The 13070-nt window shown below is 43.1% G+C and overlaps 1 protein-coding gene across 6 annotated transcripts in view; it reads right to left on the reverse strand.

The window, feature by feature from the left end:
- Positions 1-1494: 1494 nt before the first annotated feature.
- The window catches only part of ARHGEF3 (Rho guanine nucleotide exchange factor 3), a 257794-nt gene continuing 246218 nt past the window's right edge, over positions 1495-13070 (reverse strand). For all 6 annotated transcript variants that reach the window (XM_089781202.1, XM_006130911.5, XM_006130912.5 and 3 more), the window contains 2 exons: positions 6675-6861; positions 1495-4153 (listed from right to left, as the gene is read on the reverse strand). In XM_089781202.1, the coding sequence (XP_089637328.1) occupies positions 3807-4153; positions 6675-6861 (534 nt within the window). In that variant the 3' untranslated portion in view covers positions 1495-3806. The remainder of the gene's footprint in view (positions 4154-6674; positions 6862-13070) is intronic.

Raw genomic sequence — 13070 nt, forward strand, 5'->3', positions numbered from 1 at the left:
GGCCGTGTCTTGAGTTTGGAAATCTTGTTAGCATCTCCACACAAAACAGTTCCTTGGCCATTGTGACCAGTGCCTTGCTATTCTGTAAACTGTTTTCTAAATAATCCAACAAGCCCTGATGTACATAAAGCTTTCCCATGTGTTGAAAAAGAGTATATAGACAGACGCACGAGGGTGTACTCCAGTGAAGCTTTATGCCCGAGTGTGGATTTGTCAATGCATGCAACTACAGGATGGTGGCCCATGTTATTTTGTACAAATTTGTTGAACACTAGGTCTCTACCTAAACTAAAATCCTCTTGTTTTTAAACTGATGGTAACATTTTTCTTAGCTCACAGGGAATATCCAACCTGTATAAATTGTGCTGGTCTCAAAAAACTAGGGAAATATTTCGTAAACATTTCTACCAATGTCCCTCCCAACTCTCTGAAAAAATTTCCATAAAAATTATGAAGTTAAAAAACTGTTGTCCAACACTGGGTATATTACCCAGTTCAGTTAGAACCAAAATATCAAAATTGCTTAGACTTAAAGTTTGTGAATGATACCAAGCTGGGAGGGGGTTGCAAGTGCGTTGCAGAATAGCATGAAAATTCAAAATGATCTGGACAAACCGGAGAAATGATTTGAGGTAAATAGGATGAAATTCAACAAGGACAAATGCAAAGTACTCCACTTAAGAAAGAACAATCAGTTTCACACATACAAAATAGGAAGTGACTATTTAGCAGAGAGTACTGCAGAAAAGGATCTAGGAATCCTAGTGGACCACAAGCTAAATAGGAGTAAAAGGCATGCCACTGTTGCAAAAAAAGCAAAAATGCTTCTGGGATGCATTAACCAGGAGTGTTGTAAGCAAGACACAAGAAGCAGTTCTTCCACTCTACTCCTCACTGAGTAGGCCTCAGTTGGAGTATTGCGTCCAGTTCTGGGCACCACATTTCAGGAAAGATTTGGAGACGGTCCAGAGAAGAGCAAAAAAATGATTAAAGGTCTCTCTAGAAAACATGAGCAATGAGGGAAGACTGAAAGAACTGGGTGTGTTTAGTCTGGAAAAGACAAGACTGAGAATGGATTTTACAGCTTTCAAGTACCTAAAATGGGATGTTAAAAGGAAGAGGGACAAAATTATTCTCCTTACTTCTGAGGATAGGACAAGCAGCAATGTGTTTAAATTGCAGCCCTGGGAGGTTTAGGTTGGACATAAAAAAAAAAACCAACCCAAACCCTTCCTATCAGAGTGGTTAAGCACTGGAATAGCCTGCAGAGATTGTGGAATCACCATCATTGGAGATTTTGAAGAGCTGGTTAGACAAACTGTCAGGGAGGATTCAAATGGTGCTTAGACATGCCATGAGTGCAGGGGACCGGACTTCATGACCTCCTGAGGTCCCTTCCAGTTCCGATATTCTATATTAAATACTGGTGAAAACCCTATGTACATTCAGCAGTAATGGGCTCCTCAGATAATAAACAAAACTATTAAAAACCAAAACAGTCTCATGTAATTTATTTGAAATGCTTCCAAAAGTTTAAGGCCATTATACACAAATATTTCACTAAACACATACATTCCATCCTTTCTTCCATAAGTCAGTATTTTACATACTTTTTGCTAACGCTTGGGCCAACAGTTGTCATACCAAAAGTTCATAGCCTAATATATTTTATATTTTCTCCACCTATAAACTGTTCCTTTGTCCTGCTGTTCTTCACTGGCATGCTCAAACATTCAACTCTAAAAATGAAGCAGTTTAAATAAATTACATTCCTGCAATAGAAAAAAATCATTGTTTTAAAAACTATAAATACAGAAATATGTTCTACAGGGTAAAACTGACCACAGTATTTTTTTTTTTTTAAAGTAACATACCTTGTTTTTATATTGATTATCTTGCCACACTGATTCATTTAATGAACTTCATGATATATGTACAAGGTAAATGACAATTATTTACTGCTCTTCCTGTAAACTTGTAAGACACATGAAAAACATTTTTGGCAATAATTTAGTAATTTTATTACTTGTGCCAGTGTGTATCTAATTTGCACAGGTTATCCTGAATTTTTAGGATCATGTCAATTAATAAGGATAGACATTTTTCACTTTATATTACCATTCAGTAGATTGGCATTATTTTCTGCATTCAGAAATAAAGATGAACCAAGAATTTCTAAAATAGGCTGCTGCTGAGTATTTTAGATTGCATTTTAAATTGGCTGATCTGCCTCATCATAATGAGTCAGGTCACATATAAATTTAATTAAAACAGCCACCAGAAAACACAGTGGGTTCCAATTACAGCATGAGATTACATGCAGCAAAATTAAAAAAAACAAAAAACCAAAACGTAAATTTGACAAAAATATAAAGGATGTGATATTTCCTAAAGGAAAATCAATTTCCTTTTTATTTAAACTTTGTCTCCGAAGGGGTGTTTGTACAGCACCATTTATACGAGATTATGTCTCCGTCTTAAAAAGCAACTATAATTGTAAACAGTTATTTACACAAATTCTTGGGAAGTTTTAACTTGAGTGGTGCTAAAAGTAACAGTAAGTCAACAGAGTGCAAAATGCTGCCTGGCCTATTCCAGTGGTTCTCAACCAGGGAATTGGAGCCCCCTGATTGGCAGACCCCCTGAACCCTGCTTGTGACCATAGGTTAGGGTTTGGTTTCCCTAGGGGGTTACAAGCAGGCTTTAGGTGGTCTACCAATCTGCACCAGTGTTAGATTTGTGGGGCCCATGGCAGAAATCAGGAGTGGAGCCCCACCCAGAACTGAATCAAAAGCTTCAGCATTTTACCTTCACAGGGTAGCATGGAACTCCATGAAGTTTCCCTGCTTGCTACCCCCTAACATTGGCCCTGACTTTTATATGCTGAAAACGTTTCTTGTGGCAAAAGTGGGCCATGGAGTTTTTATAGCATGCTGGGGGAACGGGAAGGCCCTCAATAAACAAGTTTGAGAACCCAATGCCTATTCAATGATCTAATGTTTTTATAGATTCATTCTATCCAAGGCAGAATTACACAGAATTATACAGGACACTGTAAGAAAACTATCCACCTTTTATTTACAAACACCCAACATTCCCAGCATTTAACTGTTAACATTGACTCTTCAGTTGATTTTATTATTATGGGCTCCGATACATAAACCATGGACACCTTACATTGTCCCTTCAAACTGACCAGATTGCTATATTGTTTTGCTGGATCTTCACACAGCGCTTCATACTTATTATGATTAATCCCTGCAGAGTCACTGTGGACATGACCTACTCTTTACATTTCCTGTTGAATTACTACCACAAATAGTTAACTTACCTTATTCCAGGATGTTATTTTTGTATACATTTGCCCTTCTGAAAAATTTGAATGCCTTTCCTAATTAAATGTGGCCTTCAATACTGCTTTTAAGACCCACTACAAAATCCCTGTCTTTAGGTGCCACATTAGAGGTCAAATAGAACACTAAACATGAAGAGAGACTCCTTATGTAATATACGTATAAACAGTAGTTTAGAGATTCTTTCTACCAGCAGGACAATGAAAGTAACTGGTAAAGTACCTCTTTCATCCACCCAGATCTTTATGGAAATATCACAGGATAGGAAATGTAACAGATTCCAGCTTACACAATTGGCAGTTACAGTACTGCACACAAAGGTACAAATACAAGAAAGATTGTGTTGATATGTCACAAAAAAGTGTTAAAAGTGCTTTTCCAAACTGCTCCATTTATGGAATGCAAATACTGTACAGGTAAGACAAGTTTATTTCCATGAAGTATAATTTTCTGTCAAATGTTGGTTTCTATCTGTTTGTCATTTTCACATGAGTTTATCTGTTCCATGCGTTCACAATCAATGCTGACTTCACTAGTGTCCATACTACAGTCTGACTCATTGTCTGATTGGTCCATTTGCTCAAGCCTGTTTTCTCTCTGTTGTACCCTATTCCCCTTTGGGGATATTAGGCAATGTTCTTCTGAATTCAGTGTTCCAGTCTCTCCTTCACACAGAACTGTTTCTTTGGCCTGTCGGATACAGTTAAGCCACTGTTGTTTGTTGAAGGAGTCATTGGCTTGTAGCGAGTGGGACTGGCTTTGCGATCCACTTTTGAAGCTGATTCTAAAGAAGTTTTTAACTGAAAAAAGAGAAGATGTCCATGGCTTGCTTTGGTTGCGTGCATTTTTAGTAAGAGAGTACATTAAAATACTATCAAGTTCTTGAGCTTACTGTGTTGCTTCGCCAGTGCTAAGTTAGAAATACATAGAATAGCAAGAGCCAGGGGAAAACCCAAAGACCATGTGTCCCTCCTACCTCTGTAGGGCAGTGAGGGGCAACCCCAGATACTAATGGAGTTGTTAAAAATGTCATGCTTGCTAGGTTAATTACTTTAGAGTTTAGCCAATATAGCGGTGTTCTACATGCATAAAACCAGCCACTAGTGCAAGGGGGGGGAAACTCCAGCTCGGGAGCTGGATGCAGCCCCTCACTTACCTGGACCTGGCCTTCAAGGCTCAGGTTCTCCCCCAGCTTTGGGGAGCCTGCACTAGTGTTCCAGCACCCGCTACGGGGCTGGAGCTCACAAAATCTAGCCTGGGCCTCCCTAGACTCCGGTGTGCAAGAGGAACGTGGGGTGTGTTTTTCTCCTTCTCAGTTGGGGGCCACTACTGTGCGGGTTGGTTTTTTGCTTCTCACTTGTGTGCAGCCCCCAACTGATTTTTCTGTGGGTCAGTGGCCCCCAGCCTAAAAAAGGTTCCCTATCCCTACACTAGTACCTAAACTTGTTGACTTTTATGCCTGTTTCACCTTTTCAAGCATGGACCCTTAAACAGCTCAGTCAAGTTGAAGCTACCCCCATAGCCCTGTGGATCCTCTCTGGCTAGAACTGCTAGGGATGTAAAATCCCGTTTCATCAGTTAAATGTTACGTTTAACCAGTTAACCACTTACACAGGATCCTGTGGGTAGGGGCCACTCTGGCCGGGCTGGAGCAGCCCCTCTGCCCACGGTGGGCTCAGCTGGACTGGAGCGGCGCATGGCTGCTCAGACTGGGCCCACCACACCATTGTGTTGCAAGCAGGGGGCTGCTCCAGCCAGGCCAGGCCCACCACACCACTGGTGGGCAGGGAATTGCTCCAGCCCACCTAGGCTGGAGGGCCCCTGACCTGTGGTACAGAGAAGCAGGCCCAGCCAGGCTGGAATACAGATGTAAAATCTCATTTAACTGGTTAATCAGTTAAATGTACTGGTTAACTGATTAAAGGAGGGGGAGGGGGAGAGAGTAGGTGATGGGACCACTCCAGCCCAGTTGGAATGGAACAGCCTGCCCACCGCAGCTGGGCTGGAGCAGGCCCCCCGCACCCATCCTAGCTTGGAATGCCCTCAACCCATGGTGCAGCACTGTGGGCCTGGCTAGACTGGAGCAGCCCCCCGATAACATATGGTAGGGGGCTCCAACAGGGCTGCTGGCTAACCTGTAACCAGTCAGCATCACCTGTGAAGGGTGATGCTTACTGGTTAAGCAGTGACTTCCCTAACAACTGCCCTGCAGAGTTCTACAATTTCACTTTTGCTTCCTACTGGAAAGCCAGGACTTGTTCCTGCAACAGCTTGGGCCCACTCTTATCTGCACTCCACAACATAGATCAGTCACGCAAATTCAAAATTATTCTTCAGAAAAATTAAATAAGACTAAAAAGTGATTTGTGATGAAACATGGTTAATTGTAGGCATTGATTCTGCAAACACTTAACATGCGTAACTTGAATAATGAGTACTAGTTACTTTACAAGGATGACTCACATGTTTAACATTAAGCACATGCATAAATATTTGCAGGCTCATAGCCTTAACTGTGGAGTAGCAGCAAATGCCTCTAAGAAGATAAAGAATCAGAATAGGTAAACCTTGTCATAAATTTTCTAAATAGGTTACAAAGTTTCAAAGTATACTCTGAACTTATAAATTCTTATATTGCTGCTTCATTCTACTCCCTTTTCCACTTCCCAATGCAGTATAGGTGTGTGTACACCTGTGAAGAGGTGAGGGAAATCACATTATTGCATTAACAGGAGTGTTTTGAGCACTCCTTCCGCTCTACCCTGAACTGATTAGGCCTCAATTGAAGTATTGTGTCCAGTTCTGGGCACCACGTTTCAAGAAAGATGGAGAATTTGGAGAAGGTCCAGAGAAGAGCAACAAGAATGATTAAAGGTCTAGAGAACATGACCTATGAAGGAAGACTGAAAGAATTGGGCTTGTTTAGTTTGGAAAGGAGAAGACGGGGGGTGGGGAGACGGACATAACAGCGGTTTTCAGGTATCTAAAAGGTTATCATAAGGAGGAGGGAGAAAAATTGTTCTCCTTGGTCTCTGAGGATAGGACAAGAAGCAATGGGCTTAAATGGTCTAGAATGTTACTGGGTCCTGCCATGAGGGCAGGGGACTGGACTCGATGACCTCTCGAGGTCCCTTCCAGTTCTAGTGTTCTATGATATAGTAGATTTTTAAAATAGGTATTTAGAGTCTTGCATTGTAACAGTTTGAATGAAAACTCAAATTTTGGACCTGGGGGGCTGTTTTACATAGAGGAAGGTTTCAAAGTTTCATCTACTGACTATGAACTAAAGATAAAGTTTTAAAATCAAAAGTGTATTCATACTTCTCTCATTGTTGCTAAATGCACCACGGATAGATCCACCTAGTCGCACCTCTCCATCTTGCAAATCTTCCAGAACAAGATCCTTTACAGGGATGGGCTGCCGGTATAGTTGGTAGCAAAGTTGTTCATTATGAGTAATAGTTCGAGTAATCACCAGCACTTCTTGGAATAGGAAGACATGCAGTTTCTGTTTAAAAAACAATAAAATAAAAGGAAAACAAATTAATTTTAAAAAAGTAACCGAAAATTTATTTTAAATATTCCCTCTCTCTCTGAGAGAGAGAGAGAGAGAGAGAGAGAGAGAGAGATTTTAGTTCCCCTTACTTAGACATAAAAAAGGAAAATTTGTTCACAGCCATCACTGGGACTCTTTTCCCCCTTCCCTTTATAACAATGACAATGACTTTATATAGCGTAAATATTCATACCCCATGTAATTTACATGAACAAAAATACTTTTCTATGCCATACCCACTGTGCTCAAGGGAGGATTTTTTGTGACTTCCCAGGGAATGAATAAGGGCTGATGGGAATACACAGCAGACATGTTAATTTTCATTATCATTTGTCACCAATGAAATCAGGTGTAAACCAGTCAAAAGAATAAACGTAATTAAAGGATGTATTACTTTGTGTGTCATTCTGTGGCAAGTCATAAGAACAGAAGAGCAGTAAGTTTATTTAAAAAAAAAAAAAAAAAAAAGGTTACTTACCTGGTAACTGTTGTTCTTCGAGATGCGTTGCTCATGTATTCATGTCCATTCCAGTTAGGTGTGCGCGTGCCACATGCATGGATTCCAGAGTTTTTTCCCATAGCAGTATCCATTCGGCCAGCCACAGAGTCCCCTGGAGTGGCGCTGGCATATTGGTGCATATATACCCCTGCTGGTCCTCCACCCCTAGTTCCTTCTTGCTGGAGTCTTCCAACAAAGGGGAAGTGGGTGGGATTTGGAACGGACATGAGTAACACATCTCAAAGAACAACAATTACATGATAAGTAACCATTTTTTCTTCGAGTGCTTACTCATGTCCATTCCAGTTAGGTGACTCCCTAGCAGTACCACAAGAGATGGGGTCAGAACCCTATTCAGCAATGGATTGCAACACAGCCCTAACAAAGTCTGCATCGTCTCTGGCCTGCTGTGCAATGGCATAATGCGTTGTAAATGTATAGATGGAGGACCATCTGGCCACCCTGCAGATTTCAAGGATTGTGTGACAAACTGTCGACAAGGCCCGTACCCTTGTGGAACGGGCTGTAAGCAGGAGTGTCATCCGTCCTGCAAGTTCATAACAAGCCCTGATGCAGGTGATGATCCATGAAGACAAACCAACACTAGGAGACCCCTCATCCTTTCCACTATAGAAAGAAATAGTTGTTGTGACCTCCTAAACTCTCTTGTCCTATCGATGTAGAAAGCTAAGGCCCTCCTCATGTCTAGGGAATGCAGGGACTGTTCCCTAGGTGTTGCGAGAGGTTTTGGGAAGAAAACAGGGAGGTAAATGTCTTTGGACATGTGGAAATGTGACACCACCTTGGGCAGAAATGATGGGTGGGGAGGAGGACCTTGTATAGTAAGGGGAAGGGAGGAAATGCATGGGGCAGGGGGAGGGGACCCTGCACCAGTAGTGCATTCCCTAGTGACCCTTTCCCCTGTCCTAGATACGAGCAGTAGCTCGGACATGTGAACTTTCCCTGAGAAGCGAACAGGTCGACAGGGTGAGAGGGGGATAGTCCCACCTCTGGAAGACAACATTCAAGATGTCCATCTTGATGGACCACTCATGGGCCCTGAATGATCTGCTGAGCTTGTCCGCCAAGATGTTGAGGTCCCCTGGTAGAGAGGTTGCCTCCAGGTGACTCCCATGTGCAATACACAAGTCCCAGAGACTTAAGGCTTCCTTGCATAGGGGAGAAGAATGAGCCACACCCTGTTTGTTGATATAGTGCATGGATGGGTGTTGTCTGTCAGCACCAACACCACCTTGTTCTTCAGGTGGGGTGGGAACACCAGGCAGGTCAACCGGATAGCCCTGAGCTCTCTGACATGTATATGGAGAGCGCTCTCGTTGGGGGACCACACACCTTGAATTCTGAGGGTTTGACAGGTGAGCTTCCCAACCCAAGTCTGACACATCGATTACCCGCTGCACTGATGGGGGCTGTCTGGCAAATAGGATGCCGTGGCAAATTACCTGTTTCTGAAGCCACCAGTCTAGTGACCGGAGAACCTCCTTTGGTACCGTGACTATTGCATCCATAGGTGCTCATGTTGGGTTTTGTACTGTTGCAAATCACACCTAAAGGGGTTGAAGCCACAGTCTGGTGTGGTGGACCATGAAGGTGCAGGCTGCCATGTGGCCTTGCCATCTCATGCATGTGCACACTGTTGTAAGAGGCGAGGCCGCGAGGCTGTCAATTATCACCCTGATGGTTAAAAATCTGATCCTGGGGAAGGATGCTCTTGCCAGCCTGGAGTATAGGCGAGCCCCAACAAAGTCTATTATCTGGGTCAGACTAAATGTGGACTTCTCATTCATTAGGAGACCCAATTTGCAAAACAGTGTCCTGACAGTCTATGTGGCTGAGGATCCAGTCCCTGGATGACCCTCAGATTAGCCAGTCATCAAAGTAAGGGAACACCTGGATCCTGTGCCTTCTCAAAAAGGCCGCTACAGCGACCATGCAGTTGGTGAAAACCCTTGGCGCTGTGGAGACCGAACAGGAGGACAACAAACTGAAAGTGATCTTGGCCTACTGTGAACCTCAGGAATTTCCTGTGGGCCAGAATTATTGATATGTGGAAGTATGCGTCCTTCAAATCGAGGGCATCATACCAGTCTCATTTCTCTGGCAGGGGGGAGAGAGGGGGGCAGAGGGAAAGAGATGATGGAGGTGAGGATGACCATCCTTGCGTTCTTTATGAATGAGCTGAGGTTCCAAAATGGGACAAAGGCTTCCCTTGGATTTGGGGATAAGGAAATAGTGGGAGTAAAACCCTCTCCCCTTGAACTCCTCTGGGACAGGCTTAACTACTCCCAGGAGCAGAAGTGTGAATACTTCCTGCTTCAACAGTAGCTCATGAGAGGGGTCCTTGAAGAGGGATGGGGAAAGGGATAGCATATCCACTTTCCAACAAGCCTAGTACCCAACGATCTGATATGGGAGTAAACAAGGAAGAAATGGGATAGCCAGCACTCAAAGGGTGGGGTTATCACGAAGGCAGGAACACCACCCTCATGCGCAATTTCAAAATGGGCTGCTGGATAGGGGCCAGAGCAAAACCCAATTTCAGAGTCAGACCTAGAACTCCTATGTCTGTTTCTGCCTTTGTTGTGGTTGTTATTCAACCCTTCCTTCTGCCCTGGCCAAGCCTGAACAATTGCTGGAAGAGTCTTAGGGTGGGTTTAGGATATATGGGCTTCCTCTGAGGGTGTGGATCCCCAGGGATTTTAATGTAGCCCTGGATACTGCTAAGGGAAAAAACTCCAGAATCGATGCATGCAGCAGGCACGCACCTAACTGAAATGGACATGAGCAAGCACTCAAAGAAGAACTGGTCCCTTCTGCTTCATCTTAACACCCTTTCATCAATTGCTATTTCTGCCACATATGTCATGTGTTAAACTGACATACTAATACCCATTAAATTTCAACTGTTCCAATAAATGACTAGAGATATAGTGACTTGATTGACATTAACCATTGACTTTTGTATCAGTCAAGAACCTGCATATGAAGACTTAATTCGTGGATATAAATGCATGAAGGTGAATTATACCCAAGAGTTGAATCTAGTATATAATTAGACTACTTCCCTTCCTCTCATATATTAGTCTAGTAGTCAAAGGCATGCACATGAAGACAGAGTAATGCAATTTAAGGCAGAATTCACACGTACACCATATCAATTTAACCATATTTCTAGATGAACTAGAAGACTTTACCTGGCATTGCCCAGGTGCTTCAGGGCAGGTGGTGTGGGGGGTGCAGGAGTTGAGTTGTGGGGGCAAGAAGGAACTCAGGACAGGAGGTCCCATCTGCCAAGGGCCTTTTCCCCCCCCATCCTCCCTGGCCACCAGGAATCTCCTGTCTCTCCCCAGCCCTGCCCCCTACCAACATGGGTCCCCCCATTCCTGGCACTGCATCCAAGGGGCAGGGGAGAGAGAAAGAAAGGGTTTTGGGTAGGGGGCTACTTACCCCATCTGGTGGCAGGCAAAAGGGCAGAGCCCCAGTCTTTCTGGCCATTCTTGGTGGTGCAGCCCAATGGCCATTCTGCATATAGTTCTCCCCTGCATTCACTGCCCCTGGTGGCCACTCAGTGATATCATGTCTCTGTGCCTCTCCCTTTTGTGTCTCTCCTCTCTTTGCCTCCTCCCTTTCCATTTTATGGAAAATAGTCCCATTTCCATAAGTTTGTGTTTTCTTGGTACAAACAAACCTTGATCTTTCTTTAAGTTAGGATAAGAGGAAGCTGTATACCAAATTTGGTGGTCCTAGCTCTTAGGCTGTGTCTACATTGGCACCCCTTTCTGTAAAAGGGATGCTAATGAGACACTTCGGAATTGCAAATGCCGCGGGGGATTTAAATATCCCCCGCGGCATTTGCAAGAACATGGCTGCCGCTTTTTTCCGGCTCGGGGTTTTGCCGGAGAAAAGCGCCAGTCTAGACGGGATCTTGCGGAAAATAAGCCCTTTTCCACAAGATCCCTTATTTCTACTTGAAAGTAGGAATAAGGGATCTTGTGGAAAAGGGCTTATTTTCCGCAAGATCCCGTCTAGACTGGCGCTTTTCTCCGGCAAAACCCCGAGCCGGAAAAAAGCGGCAGCCATGTTCATGCAAATGCCGCGGGGGATATTTAAATCCCCCGTGGCATTTGCAATTCCGAAGTGTCTCATTAGCATCCCTTTTACGGAAAAGGGTGTCAGTGTAGACACAGCCTAACTGTTCAGGAGGAATTCTTGAATCAACAGATTCAGTCAGACAAATGCACATTTCTAAACTATATAGATAGATTATATTCCAGGAAACACACATACACAATACAATTCTCCCTGTGCATGGATTTGGTGGTAATCTAAAATATGCATGTTGTAACATAGTATTTATCAAGTTTATATATTTTAAGAGTTCGTATATTATTTTCAGTTGTGCATTTTTATTAGATTAATAGTTTTCTTTCTAGGACAGTGTAAAAAAAGCTTCTGCATAGACACAAAATGATCACGTAACTTGTAACTGATTAAAGTGACCATATCTCTAACTGCTTATAAAGTCACATGGAAAAGTCAAGTATAGTCAGAGCCTCAGAGATATTGCTTCCTTCGTTACATGTTACCTCACTGCGATGGGTTACATTTCAGAAACACACATAGTATTCAGTCAAGAAGAGCTAGATTTAAGCATTTTATAATGCAATGCATGGAAATTAATTAATTCATGTTTAGAATGTTGAATTCAGAGTTTGCATATGACCATTAAAGACTAAAGCTATTTGCAGGTTGATTAAGAAGAACACGCTAATACTTGAAATGGAATTAAAATACTTGGGTTCTATTGGGCATTCTGGGAGTTGTAATCCCAAACTCACTTGAATAGAGAAGGTAAACTGCAATTCCCAGGATGGAATGCAACCATGTGCTCCTGGCTCAGTAAGCCAAATGCTGCATGCCCTAGAGCTGCCACAGTTGCATAACAATGTCTGAATCCCACAATGGGAAGGTGGCACTGCATGCATGGGCTCGGGATTATAACTTCCCTACCTGGAAAAGGAGATCTTTGGGAAGAAATGGGGACAGTTGGGGGGGGGGGGGGAGTCAAGGGTTTGGTAAAGCCCTGCATCACTGATGCACAGTGACCTGTGGAGGGGTTACTACAGCCATGCAAATCTGCAGATATTCACATCCAGGGACAATCTGTGCAGATCAGATTACTCACACAGAGCTCATCTACTAAGTATTGCATACCTTTTCCAGAAAGGGTATAAAAAGATATCTGCACTTTCCTTTTTCTTTTAAAGGAAAGCAGTTATCCCCAACCAGTCAAGTGGAAATTCTCCCACAGCTTTCCTACTGCAAAACACAAATGCTCCACATGAGCTGGGATGGCCACTTCATATTTCCACATCTAGAGCTTGATCCTTTTCTCTCAGGCTTGATCCCTCTCTCGCTAAAATTAAACTCTCCTACAAACAGATGTAACTGTAGCAGTCCAGAAGATGAATGAGACATTTCTTTGGGATTTAAATACAGTGTGACCCTGTGGAACTCCTTCGACTTCCATGGAGGGACATAATCCTATAGAAGAGGATCCTGTATAGAAGAGGATCCTGTATAACACAAAAGGTCCCAACAAGCTTTTTTCTTCACTCAAAATTGAACAGATGCTGTAGCC

The sequence above is a fragment of the Pelodiscus sinensis genome, chromosome 11 (genome assembly GCF_052426305.1).
Source record: "Pelodiscus sinensis isolate ZL-2025 chromosome 11, ASM5242630v1, whole genome shotgun sequence".
NCBI classification, from domain to species: Eukaryota; Metazoa; Chordata; order Testudines; family Trionychidae; genus Pelodiscus; species Pelodiscus sinensis.